At 43.2% G+C, this 19,080-nt stretch overlaps 1 protein-coding gene across 19 annotated transcripts in view; it reads right to left on the minus strand.

Annotated features, from left to right (window-relative positions):
- Positions 1–2,927: 2,927 nt before the first annotated feature.
- ENPP2 (ectonucleotide pyrophosphatase/phosphodiesterase 2) overlaps positions 2,928–19,080 on the minus strand; it is a 149,645-nt gene continuing 133,492 nt past the window's right edge. For all 19 annotated transcript variants that reach the window (XM_069600741.1, XM_069600736.1, XM_069600740.1 and 16 more), the window contains 6 exons: positions 17,715–17,851; positions 16,461–16,596; positions 15,737–15,814; positions 12,152–12,284; positions 10,549–10,705; positions 2,928–3,542 (listed from right to left, as the gene is read on the minus strand). In XM_069600741.1, coding sequence (XP_069456842.1) covers positions 3,372–3,542; positions 10,549–10,705; positions 12,152–12,284; positions 15,737–15,814; positions 16,461–16,596; positions 17,715–17,851 — 812 coding nt within the window. In that variant the 3' untranslated portion in view covers positions 2,928–3,371. The remainder of the gene's footprint in view (positions 3,543–10,548; positions 10,706–12,151; positions 12,285–15,736; positions 15,815–16,460; positions 16,597–17,714; positions 17,852–19,080) is intronic.

Raw genomic sequence — 19,080 nt, forward strand, 5'->3', positions numbered from 1 at the left:
TGAAAGGGAAGTCGCTCAGTCGTGTCCGAGTCTTCGAGGACCCATGGACTGCAGCCCACCAGGCTCCTTGGTCCATGCGATTTTCCATGCGAGAGCACTGCAGTGGGCTGCCAGTGCCTTCTCCATCTCATGGATTCCAATGAGAAGGACTCCGGAAGGCTGATGACTTCTCCCTGTTTGGGCCCCTCCCAAAGTCTGTAGACTGCCTTCTTGGGGCAGGACCGTATCCCTTATCAGCCTTTCCTGTTGCGAGACCTCTCAGGCAAAAGCAACAGGCCAGGGTGTGTACTTCCCGGTTGAGAATTCCCCAGTCCCTGACCAGCCTCTTCCTTATCTCTGCTCTTGAGGCAGCTTTTCACATCCTCAAGTGTTGGCTGTATTGTTATTGAAGCCACTTCTCTTTCCACCCCCTTGCCCCTCAGCACCTGTTTGATTATCTCACTGCACCTATCACAACGAAGCCCTGTGGTTTTTGAATGGCTCTTGTTCTCCCAGTTCAGTTCAGTTCAGTTCAGTTGCTCAGTTGTGTTCGACTCTTTGCGACCCTATGAATCGCAGCACGCCAGGCCTCCCTGTCCATCACCAACTCCCAGAGTTCACTCAGATTCACGTCCATCGAGTCAGTGATGCCATCCAGCCATCTCATCCTCTGTCATCCCCTTCTCCTCCTGCCCTAATCCCTCCCAGCATCAGAGTCTTTTCCAATGAGTCAACTCTTCGCATGAGGTGGCCACAGTACTGGAGTTTCAGCTTTAGCATCATTCCTTCCAAAGAACACCCAGGGCTGATCCCCTTTAGAATGGACTGGTTGGCTCTCCTTGCAGTCCAAGGGACTCTCAAGAGTCTTCTCCAACACCACAGCTCAAAAGCATCAATTCTTCGGTGCTCAGCTTTCTTCACAGTCCAACTCTCACATCCATACATGACCACAGGAAAAACCATAGCCCTGACTAGACGGACCTTTGTTGGCAACACTAAAGTGCAAGTTCTGTGAGGAGCCATGTTTATCTTAGTTTCATCCTCAACGCAAGTCTAGGTCCTGGCATGTAGTAGACGGTCAGTTAACCAAGACATGATACTACACAGTGAGTGATATACCAATTAATCTCTACTTCTGTTGCCAAACCAGATATGTTTTGCCTGATGGGTGGCAGGTTAAAACGCTGAGACACTGAGGTTTACAGCAGAGAGATGATTTATTTGAAAGGCAACAAAGTGAAGAGACATGTCAGATCCATCTCCCAGAAGGCAAGGAGATTGGGGTGTTTATGGGACAAAAACATGAAGAGGCAGGGTGCTCTGGGGTTGGGGAGCAGGAAGATCACCGGGAGAGGTGATGGAAGAAGGCACAGTAGCCATCGTCCTCTGTGCAGGTGTGATTAAGCGACAGGCCTCGGCACATTGAAAACCGGGAGGCGCAGAGCACGACCTGCAAGGGGAACTTCCGGCTCTGTGACGTCAGAAAGTCACTGAGCGTAGGCGTTCACGCATGCCCAGTTGGAGGGTTGGGGGGTCCTATCCAGTCTTAACCAGCTCAGCGCAAATTAGACACAGCTGACTCCAACTTCCTGGGAAACCACCTGGGCAAACATCTTATTGTTTAGGCTACATGCCGCTTGGAGGACGTGCAAGTGTTTTGATGACCTTGATTTGTGAAGGCAGGTGAAATGGATTTGAGTAATAATTGCCTATGGTTTCACTCCCACCCTATTTACCCCAAACTCCAAAGCCCAATTCCAGCCTTGCCCATCCCCACCTTCACCTCTTCCCTTTTCCATAAAGTCGTTCCTGAGCATATGAAGGGCCAGAGATGTGCGTGGCGCATAGTGGTTGGTGGATAAACGCAGCTGCCATCAGCATTACCAGGGCGCTTCTTCCAGTGCGTCCCTGTAGCTGTGTTTCCCAAACGTCGGTCTTCCTCATACCACGTTCATGATTTCTCCCATATCCCCACTTCCTGCTTCTGTTATGTACTTCTTAACACAACTTCCTTCTTAAGGAAACAAATGTTTTAAATATTTATTTCTTTGGCTGTCCCCGGTCTTAGCTATGGAACGCAGGACCTTTGACCTTCGTTGGGCGTGTGGTATTTTACCTTTTAGTTCGGGCGTGTAGAATCTAGTGCCCTGACCAGGATCTAACGTAGGCCCTCCGCATTGGGAGCAGGAGTCTTAGCCAGTGGACCACTAGGGATGTTCTCTTAAGCAAATTTATTTTTAAAGGAAAATTTAACTGCTATTTTTTTTTTTTGAGAGAAGATTATTAACTGTTAGAAATATGGCAGTACTGAGATGCATCTTCATCCATATACAATCAGAAGGACAGAAAATCTCTGAATGACTTCCTCACTTTGTGCTTCATTATTTTTTATGGCCACAATTGGCTCCATCAAAAATCACCCTATCTATCATTAAACCCTTCTGTCATATTGTGTTATCCTAACACTGCTCACTTAACGTTCATTATTCTCTGCCTTGATTTGTTAAATATACTTTTATGCCTAGATATCATCTCAGTGTCTTATTTCTCTTTATATCCTTCCTGGTTCTTAGGTTGATACTTATACAGAATATATGCTTAGTACACTCTCAGTTAAGTCCAATAAAAGCTTTGAAACAACTTGATCAAAGGAACCTGTTCCTCCAACATTCAAAATATTTTTTAAAGTAGATAGGTGAGAGAAGATATTCAGGAGTTCTGGTTCCCTTCTCCCTCTGTCCTTCTGATATCCCACAGATATGTATCAATACATCCTCTACCTCATTCAAGCCACGTGGTGGACTATTAAGGACGTCCCTTTGTCTATGTAAACTATATCCAACTAGGAAGAGGGCCCAATACAAGAAATGTATCCTTTTCATGCATGAAATTCACTAGAAACAAACCCTCTAATTTCTATGAAACAAAGGCCGAATAAAACCAGGAAAAAAAACTGAATGTGTGATTTATTATATTTAAGATTGGTCTATATTGGTCTATAAGGTTTAAATATGTCTGTCATAATTAACAATAAATGAATGCAACTTTACAAAATCAGTATTTTAATACAGTACGGGACTAAATGTGGCAACTGTGCTTCGGAAGATTGAGATTTCCTCAATGCAAATAGGGCCTATGCAGCACCATTTGGAAGCTTCCACTAAAAATGCAAGGGGCAGCAATTATCACAAGCTCTACTCAAAACACAGGACTACCTGAATCAAGCATTAGAGGAAAACAGTGGAGTCATTCAGGCGTAAGATGTCAGATTTGGTACAGGATTAAAATACTAGCTTTTTCTTTTTTTAATGTCCTGGTTTCAAATTAATAAATACAAAAACAATATAAAAATATACACCAGTTGATAAGCCTGCAGCGCAGAGGACCGGAGGCTAGATCTCGCTCTCATACGTCTGTAGGTACGTCTTTAGGGTCAGAATTTCCGGGTAGCTGCGGCTGGTCTTGCGGAAGAAGTCCAGGCTGGTGAGATGCTCGATGTCCCGCACCCGGGCTGTGTGCATCTTGAGAAGCTCTTCCACCCATTTCGACTCGTCCTCTGAGCTCTGCCACGGAAAGGAAAGACAATCAGAGTCAGAATTTTCCAAAGGTGTTTCTCCAACACTGTTTGGTCCAAGTCCACACACGACCTCTGCGAACTCCTGCACCCAAAGCCAAGGTGTTTTCTTCCTCCTTGGATTCTCCGCGGCTCCCACATCCCTGCCACAACGCACCACAAATACCGGCCCTCGGCTGTTGAAACATTTTCAGCAGCAGTTAGCTGGACCGAATAAAAGCGAGGTGTGGTGCAAGAGGACGTTTGATTCAATGGGTCTTCAGAACAGAAATCAAGATCGGGAGAGGCAAGGCCCTGGAGAAATCAGTCATTTCTCTCTCGCCCGAGGCCGAATTGAAGCGAGGAGCAGAGCGCAGGAGGACTGCGGCGCCTCGGCCTCCCCCAGGGGATGCAGAGCTTGTGCTCAATGCACACAACGTGTGTGCACCCCTGGAGCTTCTGAAGAATATGCTAGATTGATGACGTCACCTATTAGACTGCAACCGATTGAGACTGCAGTAAGTTTGACTCGACTCATATCAATTGAGCCGCTCAGCGAATACACCTGGCACTTTGGGGCCCAAGAGGCCGGGGTTGCAAATGCAGTACCGCTTCCTGCCTGGGAGACCTTGCTCAAGCTCTCTAAACTCTCGGCCTCCTTTTCTTCATTGGTACACAAAAAGAATAACGTTTACTACAGCTCCTGGGACAGGAAGAAGGACAGGAAGGAAGAAGGGGGTGAGAGTGAAAAAAGCCGTTCCGGGTGATCCCAGGATGGGAAGAAAGGAAATCTCTTTCTGTCATAACTGCTTGCGAAGAATCGCCTCATTGGCCCAGACTCAAGATGAAAGACATTTAAATGTCTCACACTAAATAATTTATTTCACATCTAAGGAGAAATGAAAAAAGTAATGCCGGGACCTCCCTGGTGGTCCAGTGGCTAAGACTCTGGACTCCCAGAGCAGGGGACTCAACGTTTGATCCCTGGTCAGGGAACCGGATCCCACATGCCACAGCTAAGACTTGGTGCAGCCAAATAAATCAATGATTAATTAGCAAAAAAAGAGAAAAGAAAGAAAAAATAATGCCCACAAAGCAGTCTTTACTTTAAAAAAATATTTTTCACTTCTGAGGGAAGTTGAGAGAATGAGATCTGAGCACCTTGAGAATGTGGGGAAATGTCTACCTTCAGAGAAGAGATGGGGCGGGAGGATCTTTGCAAATAATCTCATTTCCAAATTGCAACGGCTGCCGAGAGGCCTTCTACGAGCTGAAGGGTAGCTGCATGTCCCAGGACTGAGACAGCTCAGGCATGCCTTTGCCCAAGTCTTCCACCGCAGGCGGTCTCCGTGAGCTACGCCGAAGCCCAAGAACCTGCACTGGGTTTTCTCGGAAAGCTCCAACCCACATGGGCCTGGACAGGGAGCTCTGGCAGCTCGTGCCAGTGCTAAATACGTCCAGGAGGGTGTTGGTTCAGGAAACTGATGCCTGGCCATCCCCGGCAAAAGGAAGAAACAGGAAGAAACTGCTTTGGAGGCTGGGGGAAATAAGGATTTTAACCCTCCACGCCCCACCCTCCTCACCCAGGCTGACCAAGATCTATCTCTGCGATTCATAGGAAAGGACAGGCCTAAATATAACTCTGCCCACAACGGTACTGACCAGTCCTCAGTGTGACCATATAATTAACGAAGTAGGAGGTCTCCAAATGGGTCGGGACCCCCTCAGAGTAAGCAGAGTAAGCAAGAAGAGATATTTTGGGAGAATTTTCATATTCGACTCATTCATCTGATTTTTCAATGGTAAGTTTAATGTTTCCTTTGTAAACACAGTCTTTTGAATGTGTGGACATGGGGTGAAAAGGTTTTTCCTAATTTTAATAATGGCCAGCTGGGATTATAAGAATTTGGGGAAAAATCTGTCTTTTGCTATTTCTTTCCTAGGGAAGTGATTTGCTCGTTTCATCTGAGAGGCATTCTCCTCTGGTTCTCACAGGCTAAAATCCAGCCTCCAATTAGTCAAAATACTGGGCTACGCTACAGGAAAGAAAATGACTTCTGCCCCTTGCTAGCTGGCAACCCACTCAAGTATTTGCTGCAGGAGACTCTAGTATGAAACGCAAAACTAATAAAAGTCGAATAAAAGTTCAAGTGAACCAACAGAGGAAAAGAAAAACTTTAAAAATAAATAACTTTACACATTAATGCAAATGAAAGCACAATCCAGGGACTTGCTTCGTGTTTGTTTTGTTTTTTGTTTTCGATATGGACATTTATTCTTCACCCGCCTTCCTTCCAAACGAGCTTATGAATTCAAGTCCCAGCAGTTTTAAGGTGGACCTTAAAGCAAGGATGTAACTCAAAATGACATGTGTACCCCCATGCTCACTGCAGCACTGTTTACCAAACCCAGCTCATGGAGACACCCTACATGCCGCTTAACAGAGGATGGAGAGAAAAGATGTGGTCTGTGTATACAATGGGACACAGCTTAGTCACAGCGAAGAATGAAACTGGGTTATTTGTAGAGACATGGATGGACCCAGAGTCTGTCATACAGAGTGAAGTCAGAAAGAGAAGAACAAATGTTGTCTATTAATGCATATATGTGGAATCTAGAAAAATGGTTCAGATGAACCTATTTCCAGGGCAAGAACAGAGATGCAGACGGGGAGAGCAGACGTGTGGACCCGGTCGGGGGCAAGAAGGGGAGGGTGGGACGAAGTGGCAGCTTGGGACTGATATATACGCCACCATGCGTAAAGCAGGAGCTAGTGGGGACCTGCTATAAAGTCTAGGGAGCACAGCTCAGTGCTCTGGGATGACCTGGAAGGGTTGGATGGATGGGAGGGATGGTCCGAGAGGGAGGGGCTATAATACATACAGTTGGTTAATTTCATTGTACAGCAGAAACTAACAGCATTGTAAAGCAATCATACTCCAATTTAACAAAGTAAAAGAAAGCACAGACAGCTGTCTATGTGGCAGGGGGTTCTTCAGTAAGAAGCACGCTGGCCATGAGCACTGCAAGAAACACCTCTAAGCCCGGGCAGGGAGGAAGGCATGTAAGGACATCAGTTGCTGTTGTCAGACATAATGTTGGGAGGAATACAAACTGCCTTCGAGCTGAGTTCACGACAATGTTTTCAAGCTCCTCCATCACCCACTTCCCCAAATGACAGGAAAATGTGAGCACCTTCCCTCAGAACTTAGGTGTCTCCCACACGGCTTAAGTCCTCGATGTCTTTGTAGACTCTGCCTTGTCTTAAACATGTATGGCAATTTTGAATTTCACCCCATAAAATATGTCTTTACTTTTTTGCAAAAATGTTATCTCCCCACAGCAAGATTTCAGTAAAACTGAAGTTCAGATCCAGAGGTATTACACCCCCCAGCCCCGGTACACCATTAGCTACTCCTGTGGGGTGTAGACAATCAGAATTGAGAAGGTCAAGCCAATCAGTTGAGAATAGCTCCTCTCTCACCTGACGCTCCCTTGCTTCTCCACCTCCCATCCAGTTATTTCTAAGATTTTATTGATTCTTGCAATACAATATTGCTGCCTTCCACCTTCCTTTAGAAATCTCCAAGACCACACCCCAGTTCAAGTTCTGTTACCTCAATCTTGGGAATCCCGCCAAAGCCCTTTGAGGACCATGCTTCATCTCCTCCAATTCTGATTTATCTCCCAAAACAGAGGCCAAAACATTGCTCTCATGCCTAAACATTTTTTGTGGTTACCTTTGTGGCTCAGCTGGTAAAGCATCAGTCTGCAATGCAGGAGACCTGAGCTGGGAAGATCCCCTGGAGAAGGGAAAGGCTGCCCACTCCAGTATTCTGGCCTGGAGAATCCCATGGACTACACAGTCCATGGGTCGCAAAGAGTCGGACACGACTGAGTGCCTTTCACTTCACTAATGTTGATGCAATAAGCAAAAAATGCTAAGGCTCCAAGCTTCCACTATAGAAATCTGATAGATTTGAAGGAGGATGGGCTTTTGAAAACAGAGGTCTTGAATCTAAATAAAGTTCTGCTCTTCTACCGACTAGGTAGAAGGTAACCAGATAACCGTGCTACAGACTTTTCCTTTATGAGCCACAGGTTTCTCAAGACTCAATAGAGGGGAAGGGGAGGGGGTCATACGTACCAGCCTACTAGGGTAATAAGCTGATGAGAAACGACACAGGAGCCCAGGCTGCACAGGACTGGATGGTTAACATGGACTCGGCCAACGGTGACACCTGCTACCGTGGCTGCCATGCCTATTTTTATTTTATTTTAATTATTATTATTTTTGGCCTCATGAAATGTGGGATCTTAGTTCCCCGACCAGGGAGGGAAACCAGGCCCCCTGCTTTGGAAACACAGAGTTTTAACCATTAGACCAGCAGGGAAGGCCTGATGACTTTTATTTCAAATTTGATTCTACGAAACCTTTAAAACCTTATCTCCCACTATGATCTTCATTTCCAATATTCTGGGCAAACTTACTTAGCTTTTTTTAAGCCATATTTCACATTTCTATCTTTTCCTGAATCCATTGTTTTTTGTTTCGGATAGGTCAATTTTCACCTATAATTGAAGCCCTAGCCTCAAAACTGCCTTGTCCATGAAGCTGAAAACCTGTCTTGAAGCTATTCTTAAGTCTCTTTGCCTTTTAGTGAAGCAGAGTGCTTGTTTCATTTGCTCTCCCCTGGAAGGCTGCCTGGAGGAGTGACTGTGTTAAACACAGCCTGGTTTCTCCCAGGGTACCTTACATAAATAATTAAGGAATTTAAGCACTGCTGTTGACTAAAAATTTTCTTCTGGAGATTTTAGCTCTGATCCTTCTATTCTATAAACAAAAGCATAGAGACTATTCTAAAATCAACCTTGAATCACAAGGTTTCCATCGCATTAAAGAGACCTGAAGTGGTCACGTGATTTGCCCCCAAGCGCAGCATTCGACCAGGGCCAGGCGCACACAGCATGGCTCCTGCCTGCCTTCCTGGGCCTTTTTCATCCTGCCGCCCTGCTTTCACGTTGGAATAAGTGAATCGAGTCATCTGTCTTATTTAAGAATGGGGTGACCTGTTACACCTGCCCTTACAACTTACACATCAAAGTCTGATGTGTAAAGCATATATTCCTATGTGTTTGTGTCTGTATTTAAAATGGATAACCAACAAATTCCTACTGTGTAGCACAGGGAACTCTGCTCAGCGTTACGTGGCAACCTAGATGGTAGGGGAATTTGGGGGAAAATGTATATATATATCCCCAAATGAATCCTTTTGCCGTCACCTGAAACTTTCACAACATTTGTTAATTAGCTATTGTTGTTGTTATTTTAGTCACTAAGTTGGGTCTCTCTGCAACCCCATGCACTGTAACCTACCAGGATCTCCTGTCCATGGGATTCTCCAGGCAAGAATACTGGAGTGGGTTGCCATTTCCTTCTCCAGAGTGATTGGCTATACTCCAATACATAAAAAAATTTTTTTTTAGTTTTTATTAATGAAAATTTCAAACAGCCACAAAAGTAGAGTGAAGGATATAATGAGCTCCTGGCCGTTCTTTCCTCATTTCAATAACTACCAAAGTTGTGCTACTTTTCACTATTTTCAAAATATATTTGTCTTTTGCAAAACTGAAGGCATTTGAACACTTTTATCGTTTAAGAGCAAACACTGAAATAGAACTTTATTAAATGCACAATACCCTTACATTGAAAATTAAAACACCATTAGAACATAGAGTTCCCAAGTGTTAGGCAGTTTTGTTGGGTCCTTTCCAAAGACTCAACTTGTATACCCATTTGTATAGTCCAAATGTTTTATAATAAGTGTGTTCTAGTTCAAGGGTGGGGATATAATTTAAGACACAAAGATGAATTCTGTCAGCAAATCCCAAAGGACACTGCTCTTTTATAACTACATTTTTTTAATTTTCAAAATTAAAATATCAACATCACTAGCAACACCACATCTACTGTGTAAAGTTCAAATTTCCTTTGCTTGCTTTATTTGTTCTTGAACTATATCCCATTCAGGGAGTGTGGTCAGAGTGCACGAGTGCTCAATTGCTTCAGCCGTGTCTGACCCTTTGCAACCCTGTGGACTATAGCCCTCCAGGCTCCTCTGGCCATGGGATTCTCCAGGCAGGAATACTGGAGTGGGTTGCCATACCCTTCTCCAGGGGATCTTCCTGACCCAGGGATCAAACGTCTCTTATGTCTCCTGCATTGGCAGGCAGGTTCTTTACCACTAGCACCACGTGGGAAGCCCTATAGTCAGAGTACAAATGCATAATTTATTTGAATTCTTTTCTCTGTGCAGTTATGTTATAAACTTGATGCACAGTCATTTGTCTCGTTTTATTTAATATGTATACATATAGCTGATTCATTTCATTGTGTAGTGGAAACAAACACGACAATGTAAAGCACCTATATTCCAACTACAGGATAATAACAGAAGAAGGTGGGCTGATTTGAGAGAACAGCACTGAAACATATACATTACCAAACCTAAAACAGGTCTCCAGACGGAGTGTGATGTGTGACGCAGGGCACCTGAAGCGGGGGCTCGGTGACCGCCTGGAGGGGTGGGCTGGGAGGGGGCACCTGTGTGCTTATGGCCGGCTCATACGGACGCACGGAAGAAACATCACAACCCTGGGAAGCAATGATCCTCCAACGAAAACAAGTTCCCCTTATGCCTTACAAACAGGGTGACACTGTGCCCCTCCTTTAAGCACGGCTCATCCCTGTTGTCTGTAGTTGATATTTCATAGCATCCTCCCTCCACTTCCAGAAATGTTCTAGTTTGGAGAATAATGATAATAATAAGGACCTATGTACTTGCTGAACAAAACCTAAACAAATAAATAAAATTAAACAAGTAAATTTTAAAAAGAATAATAACAATATAAAGACTTTTAAAGCAATGAAGATGGAACCGGAAATACGCGTGAGATAAAGGAGCGCGGGCGGAAGCGGAAGCGGAAGCCGCGAGGGCCGCCATGTCTGCACTCACGTTGCAGCTCTCGTCGTTGTCGGGCCTGTGGGGCAGCACGAAGGCGGACACGGAGAGCGGCCCGTCGCAGCGGTCGGCGGGCTGCGTGAAGTCCAGGCAGCTGGTGAGGATGCTGTAGTAGTGGGTGGGCACGGGGACGGAGCTGCCCTCCACGTACCTGGCACGGGGAGGCAAGACGAGTTAGGGCTGAGGGAGGGCGCCCTGCGAGGTGTGCTCAGTGAGCGCTGCCCAGCGACTGCAGGGAGGGTCCTCTCCAGGGAGCCGCTGTCTCCCTCGCAAGCGTTAGCCCACGTCTCTGTCTTTGAATTTTCAATGCCCCAGATCTCCTTTCTCAACCTGGCAGAGCAGAAAAGATACTCGAGACAAAGGAAAACCGCCCGAACCCAGACTCAGAGGCTGGCCACAATGACGGGTCCGCGGAGTGGCGGTGGGAGTCAGGGAGAGTCGGGAGGCGCCGCAGCAGGAGGGGCGGTGGTTCTGAGCTGGGCGTTGTGGAGTTGGGGCTGTGATGCTCCGCTGAAAGCTTCCGTGCTGGGAAGCACCATTGTGAGGCCCACATTTCAGGAGAAGAACTCGCATAGTTTTGCATCAGATGGACCAGAGGCAGAAAACACAGGAGCTAGGAGAATAGCCCTTTCAGGCCACAGTGAGGGCCTGAACTTGGTACAGAGAACTCATTTACTAAAGAAACTTCTAAGGACTGAGTGCTAAGCGTAAATAATTTTTGCCAGTAGAGCACAGCATAGGAAGTGATCATTCCTTACTTAGCTTTCTCTTATCTTAATTTTAATCATTTTCAAAATACTGAAATTACGATTAAGCTGATAATACAATTTGAGCTTAAAACTGTAACAACCATCAATCAATGTATGAGTAAGATAAAATTTCTCTTATGGATGACTGGAAAGGGAGTAAGAGCTATTTTATTATCTATATTTAAAAAATTAACATTTTTGTTTGCTGCTGCTGCTAAGTCGCTTCAGTCGTGTCCGACTCTGTGCGACCCCACAGATGGTAGCCCACTAGGCTCCTCTGTCTCACAATTAAACCCTGTCATATTTTGTGTTGCTCTGTTTCATGCATGTATAAAATCAAGTGCTGATCTATTATGAATTTCTTGTATTTATATCTTCTTGCCTTCTCCACCAGACTGTAAGTTCCTCATGAATAGAGTATGCCTAATTCTTTTATATCCCTAATAGCACCAGAGAGGGACAGAAATGAGATTTGATCAAAGTTTATATGCAATTTCCTATTGAGATGTACTAACTCAGAAAACCTAAGGAATTTAAAAAGTGCCCCCCCCCCCCAAAAAAAAATAAGGGAAACAAGGGAAAATTATTTCCATGAGTTATTAAAGAATAAATGAAAAAAGTTTAATCTTTTGATACATATTCTTTGTTGGAGCTGAAAAGTGCATTTATTTACCACAAATTCCTGTTTCTTTCAACCCCCAATGCCATGTTTCATAAAAGGCCCCAAAGAACTGAAGAATTCACAAGGAGATTCAAAGAAGAACAGGTTTAAGAGGCAACAGCTCTTCTCTGGTACATGAGTATTTGAAAAATATTCTTGAGTGAGATCTTGGAATTTAAAAGCTTACTGTTTGATTTTGTCTTGTGTGTCGTGTAAGCCATCGTAGTCATAGTCAAAAATTGGTCCACTTATCACATTAACTCCATTTCTTTCTGAAGCATATTTCTTCACCAGAACCCTTTGGAAATAATTCCAGATGCCTGTGCAAAGACAATATCAATTCTTTGTGAACAAAACTCCTTGCTTTGGCCAAATTCTCTCTAGGATGTGTTAAACAAGACACATATCACAAGTTAAGAGACAATAGAGCTGTTGTGATTCTTGAGAACAACTCATCGTAAAGCACTAGCTGTGTGTGTGTCATTTATGAACCAGAAAAGACATGGAGACATTCATTGGTAGAGGAGTTTAACCTAGGTGAACAGTCAGGGAAGGCTTTGCAGAGGAAGTGGTTATTAGGCTGAGATCTGAAGGATAGGGGGGTATTTTTGAGCAAAGAGGTGGAGATAGAACATTCCAGGAAGACAGAATAGCTGTGCAATGGAGGAAGTATAGTGTTTGTGAGAAATTGAAAAAAGGCCTTAATCTACTTTTTTTTCTTTCACGATGTCATAGACTAGTTCCCAAGTTTATGTCTCTAGCCCTAACCTTTCCATGCAGCTCCAGACATATTATCCAACCACCCATCTCACGGTGCATTTGAAGACCTCATAATCATATCTAACAAAAAATTATTCAAACAGAATTCTTAATTCTCCTTTTCACTACTGTTCCATCTCTTGGCTTCTCCATCACAGTCAGTGGCACTCGCTCTCAGATGTTCAGGTCAAAATCCTAGGACTCACCCTGGACTTGTCTGCTCTCTTCATACACATGTGGCAAAGTCCTGTCAGTGAGACCTCCAAAGCACAGCCCTGTCTTCTAAAGCTGACCACTCCTCACCATTCTCACTGCATCCACACTGATCTAAGCCATCATCTTCTCTTGCAGTGTGCTACCACAAAAAACTACTTCCTGGGCCCCCTGGGAGAAACTCTTCCTTGTAGCTCAGGGGTCCCCAACCTCCAGATCTAATGCCCGATGATCTGATGTGGAGCTGATGTCATACCAGAAATAAAGCACCCAATACATGTAATGCACTTGAATCATCCCCAAACCATCCCCTTCCTATCCCGGAAAAACTCTTCCACAAAACTGGTCCCTGGTGCCAAAAAGGCTGGGGACCGCGGGCTGTATGCGGCCATTCTCTGGAGCAGCCAGACGGATCCTCTTACACCATGAGTTGGAGAGTGACTCAGGCTCCCCAGCACCCTTTTCTCACACTCCAGATGACTTCTCCCGTAATTAGAATAGCCCCCAGCTCTCCACTGTGGCCCCTGCCTCCCTCCGTGGCTCTCCTTCCCATTCTTCCCCAGCTACAGGCTTTCTTCTGCCCCTGCTTGCTGAGCGTGCTTCAGAGTAAGGCACATGCTCCTCCCTCTATCTGGAAAACTCGCCCTTGGTTTGGGATCCCCGGGTGTCTCCTCCACTCTGCATTTCTCAGCTTCACAGTCATCCTCTAGAGAAGACTTCTCTGTCCAGGCTAGCTCCAGTTCCACGACAATCAATCGCAGGGCAAGGACAGGGGTGGAAGGGAGAAGAGAAAAGGCAAGAGAGGACGGGCAATGCAAACCAGAGAAGCTGGCTCCAAAATGTTAGATATGACTTACTGTACTTGATGCTATTGGGTTGGTCAAAGAACTCATTCAGGTTTTTCTGTACGATGTGATTGAAACACTTGAACTTTTTGGCCAACCTGATACATGGGGGTTATGAGGTTCAGGCTGTTACCATTTCTTACCTCCTCTAATTAAAAAATACTTGGGCATTTTTCCCACGGGGTTTCAACTGCTGATGATCCTCTATCCTAAATGAGAAGGACAGAGCAGCCACCAGCGCCAAAATACCACGGATAACTATTTGGAATGAAGAAGGGAGGACAGTGGGGGAGAAGTTCAGACGTTAACTTAAGCATAAAAATTGGAGAGGACAGAGGGAAAGAAATAACAATGGGGACAGTCAAAAAGCCAAACCCGCAGAAATGTGGCCTGTGAAAAACCATTCCCCACTGAAGAACAGCGGGCCCTCTGTGAAGGGCTTCTGGCCACACCAGCCTCAGGGTGGGACCGTGTGTGTGTTTCCTTTATTGCTGCTTGGTCAAAAAGGCATCAGCAAAGAAGAAAGAAATCCAGGAAACCCAGATTTGTGGAAACTCAATGAAGCTGCATTCCATGTAATATTATGACAAATGGATTTACGTGAGTTTATGAAACATTTCTCCACTGGGCCTGAGAACAAACCAGGAAACCTCCTTTTAAAAGCATACTTTAAATTTTCACTCATATGCAACAGATTCTACCTTTGAATAAGCCCTTATTTACTAACTGAGGACATCAAATAAACATTTTTTTTCCTCTAAACCATGCTGGCCGTTTCACCAATGTCAAGTTGAGGAGGCATGGCCCCGTAGATGACACTTCACCATCTCATGTTTCTGTTCTGAAATTTTATTTTAGTCCCGAGAGTCGTGTAACACAGCCCAGTGCACCTTTACTAAGTGAAATTACGTAGAGATGTTTCCTTTTCCCACCCTTCCTAGAAGCATCCAGGTCTGCTTGCTGTAAATGAAATAAAGGGAGGTCAAGTCTGTTCCATAATGCCCTCTCTGTCTGAAGACATGGATGCATGGATGCATGGTAGATGGAAGGAAGATGGATAAACGGATGGTTGGAAAATGAATGGACGGATGGATGAATGGATGGGTGGAAGGAAGATGGATGGATGGGTAGATGGATGGATGGATGGATGGGCAGATGAATAAATTCTTTGTTATCAGAAATAGAAAATGGACTGGACAGTTAAGTTACAAATCCATATAAGTCATAAAGGTCATGTGATCAAATCTTATAATTTTACAAATGAGAGACTAAATGGCATTTCTGTGGTCACACAGGCAGTGGTCACACTCCAGGGACCAGAATTCAGTTTGGGAGCCAGAGCTCACCATGCTTATACCATTCATTTCATCACTATCACTCACAAATATTCATATTGTATAGAAAGAAATTATGAGTGTATATAATTTACACAGCCCTAAAACCAGCTGAGCTTATACTCTGATGATTCAGAAGACTCGTTAAGGTCTTCCTAGGTTTCAGGATCAATGTTCAGACTACATTGTCACTATTCCCCGAAAGGAAGGGTTGTTCATTGCTTTTACTGTAACATTCAATAAATACAGATGCTGTTAGATGTTAGACAGCCTCCAAAGTACAGAGAAGACTCTAAACCAGATAGAGTGCGCACTGAAATAGGGAGAACAGATGAGCAGCGCAAACTTGGTTTAGCTCAGCTTCCACCATTCATGACCTGAGTCACTTCTTGTGCCTTTAATTTCTTAACTATAAACAAGGGATAAATAATAATCCACCAAGCTCCCTCACAGATTCATAATTTGGATTAGCAGTAGAGAATTTATATTAAAGGTTGAAAATTATAAAGGCTAAACACAGGAAAGTTATTAAAATGAATATAGAGGTAGGAAAGGTAAGTGGCAAATTTAGAAACATTTCTTCCCACAAATAATAATCTACTAGGTAAATATTGGACTTACGTTTAAAAGCAGGATACATTGGAACCATATTGGTTACAAGGAATGCATCGTATTTAGCTTCTGGGGACGAGCTCAGATCTAAACATTAGGAAAACAAATAGTGTCTATTACACACTAAAATCAACATCAATACAAAAAGGCAATCTTGTGAAATGACCCAAACAGCATGCAGTGACTGGACCTACTCTTTCATTTCCACTTATCCCCTCTCTATGCCATCGCCGACTTCTCTTCCCATTCCACCTCTCTTCTTCACTCACTCGTTCTCCTTAAATAAAATTTTTATGTTCTTTTGCTTCCAACCTAATCTTGGGTCTACTAAGTATTATGTAAAACAGTTCCAGTGTAATTCGGACTTTCAAAAATGTCATCAAGGTAATGAGAGATAATTAAAGGGCTTCATGTATTAAGAGATCACATCTATAGTATTATTTAAAAGATTAATGTCTTACTAATTTCCTATTTCACTTTGAGCTTCTCATTTAATGATCTCAGGAGACACACTGAATGTTCCCTTGCACTTTAGAGCTCCCCGGGAATAGGATTTGTGAAAGCTGGTCTCTTTTTCTGGCTGCTTTTGGAAGGCTCCCAGAGAAGTTCATCTCCTCAACCTCTTGAGCACCCCTCTGAAAACCACCGAAATCCTAAATACCAAGTTGCACACGCCAGACTCCGCAAAATAACACCCCTCTAGAATGGTTAGGTCCTGGTCTCTGTAACTTACAAGGAGGAAAGAGGAATCCATAGGACATCTGTTTATCATTTCTGTAGGCCAAACAGCTCTGACTGAAACTCGGAGAAATGCGGACGTCAGGCCGGACACAGTTGGTCAGGTGTGCAGCGATGTCAGAGACGTCAGCCTGAACAGTGAGTCACAGGTCATCAGCAAAGCCACGGGGGAGACAGTGCCAGACCAACAGGGGCACTGAACCAGACTGCTTGGTTCCAAACAGCCAAAATCAAAACCCCACTAGCTGTTACTATAGCTCATACTCTGATAGTCCCTCTTTAAAATAAACAAACAAAAAAGAGAGGACTTCCTTGGCAGTCCAGTGGCTAAGACTCCATACTTCTAACTCAGGGTGAGGTTCAATACCTGGTCAGGGAACTAAGATCCCACGTGCCACTCGGCCAAAAAAGGAAAAATATACTCTTAAAAAAAAAAAAAAGACCTCACTTTTAAATCACAAAGCTAGTAATTTTCAAACTCTTTTTTTCTACTAGCAGAACTCTCTTATCAGTCTTAGGTAAAACAATAATACAGAAGACAGAAATCTCACTGTTGACATAATGAATGAGATTCCACAGAAGACAGCTTAAAAAATAATATTCTGAGAAATAATATAGACATCTCTTATTTTTAAAAAATAACCTTATGTATTGTATGTGCCTGAGTACAAATTAATAAGAAGCTATGTTTGGGGCAATTGAAGTAGTCCTTTGTATTCAGAAATTAGAAACATATCTTGACTGTAATAAATTTTTCTAATTTCTGATATAAACTGAACTATCTCATCTTTACCACAACTGAAATCCCAACATAAAACAAACCTTCATTAAAAAAAACAAAACAAGATGTTAGTGGGTCAGGCTGTGATGTGTGGAGCCGTGGGTATATGGGAATTCTCTGTCCTTTCCATTCAATTTTGCTGTGAACCTAAAACTGCTCTAAATAATAAGTATATTAAAACGCACAGCCAAATCTTGATAGCTTCCGAAACTACTGGGGCATGACAAGCAGAGTAAAAGAAACTAACAGAATTAGTATGCTATCCTATTTCACAGATCACCGTGAAGTTGTTAGCACATGGCAGAAAGCCTAATTCAAAATATTTCACAGTAGAGCCAATGTAGGATTTCTTTCATCAGGAAAAATTAAAGTCTTTTCTGAGACAAAATTCTGTTCTGCCAGCAATCATTCTATTAAGGCATGGAGCATAATGACATGAAGAACATGAAACCCAATGCTCTCAATGACCTGTTTGGAAACAGTGTATGATGTCCAGAGTGGCATTAGAAATATTTCACTATAACCGCTTTCAAAGTCAGTGTGATATAAGATATCATATCTAGTCCGATAGAGCACGGCAGGCCGTCCATAGAGGAGATGTCTCTCTAGGAAAGAAAAAATAATCTGTCTTAAATACAGATTAAAATGTACATCAAATGTTAAAGACTCAAATGACGAGAGTCAAGTTGTCCAACATTTGCTTGCGTACTATTAATAATATAGCTCCTTCTCCTTAATTTAATCAGGTTAGTGTTCCTATTACTTTGGTGGTTTATTTGATCACCTAAGCATGGGTCAAGGCTTCCAGTCATCAAAACTGTAATTCAAATGCCATATTTATTTTAATAATTATTTTCCAGTTGTAAAGAATTTTAATCCACATGGGAAAGAAACAGTAAATTATGAAATGATTCAGCTGAATGGGAAGTCAAGACAGTTGTATTTTTATAGAATTAATTCCTTTGACCCTGAAAGGCTCATCAAATTAACCAACGATTTAATTAAGAGAAAGGCACTCTTTGATCATTATTGGTAAACTGCAACTCAAATACACATTATTTCAGCATAAAAAGTGAGCAGTAATGAGCGTTTAAGCAGCTTTGTGACACGTAGGAAAACCCTTTAGGTAAGAACTTAAAGGGACATGTATAGATAAAATAAGTGGTATTCAAGAGGGTCCTTTGAATATAAAAGGAAGGTTGTCAGTTAGCAAAGAACTCAGGTAAGACCCCAGAATGTAGATTCCTCTTAGGAAAAAATAAAGGTTTAAAACCTTCATCTTCTAAGAAGACAGGGGACATGAACGGGCAAACCTTCATTCCATACCCACAATAAATGCCTCAAGCTTGATCTGCCCATTTTAGATAGACCAAAGTCAGAATTGCCATGGACCCTTAGAAATTGGGGTCCTACAGACTGAAATAGCGGCTGAGGCTTCGGCAATTCACAATTCCCTAAGTGATAACCAAAAAAAAAAAAAATTGCTATGATTTCTATTAGAGAAAGTCATTTCTGGCAACCACTTATTAAATTATGTATACATGTTGCTTTAATTAAAGAATTACCATTCTACGCAAGTAACAGAGAAAACTCTGTAGATTACTTTGCATGACCCTCCCAAGTAGAACTGCTGATTTGAGGCAAAACAGCCCACACTGTTACAACACAAGCCTGTTCTGGATAGTTGGGCTTCGTCAGCACTTCAGTAAATGTAGAAGCCTTGGTTAAGCTGCTGAATTTAGGGACCCACCCCTAAGAATTAGAAAATAATAGGCTAAATATTATATAAGTGAAATATATAACAAACACATAAAAAGCCTGCAAATCATAACAG

Source organism: Ovis canadensis, chromosome 9 (assembly GCF_042477335.2).
Source record: "Ovis canadensis isolate MfBH-ARS-UI-01 breed Bighorn chromosome 9, ARS-UI_OviCan_v2, whole genome shotgun sequence".
Lineage (NCBI taxonomy): Eukaryota > Metazoa > Chordata > Mammalia > Artiodactyla > Bovidae > Ovis > Ovis canadensis.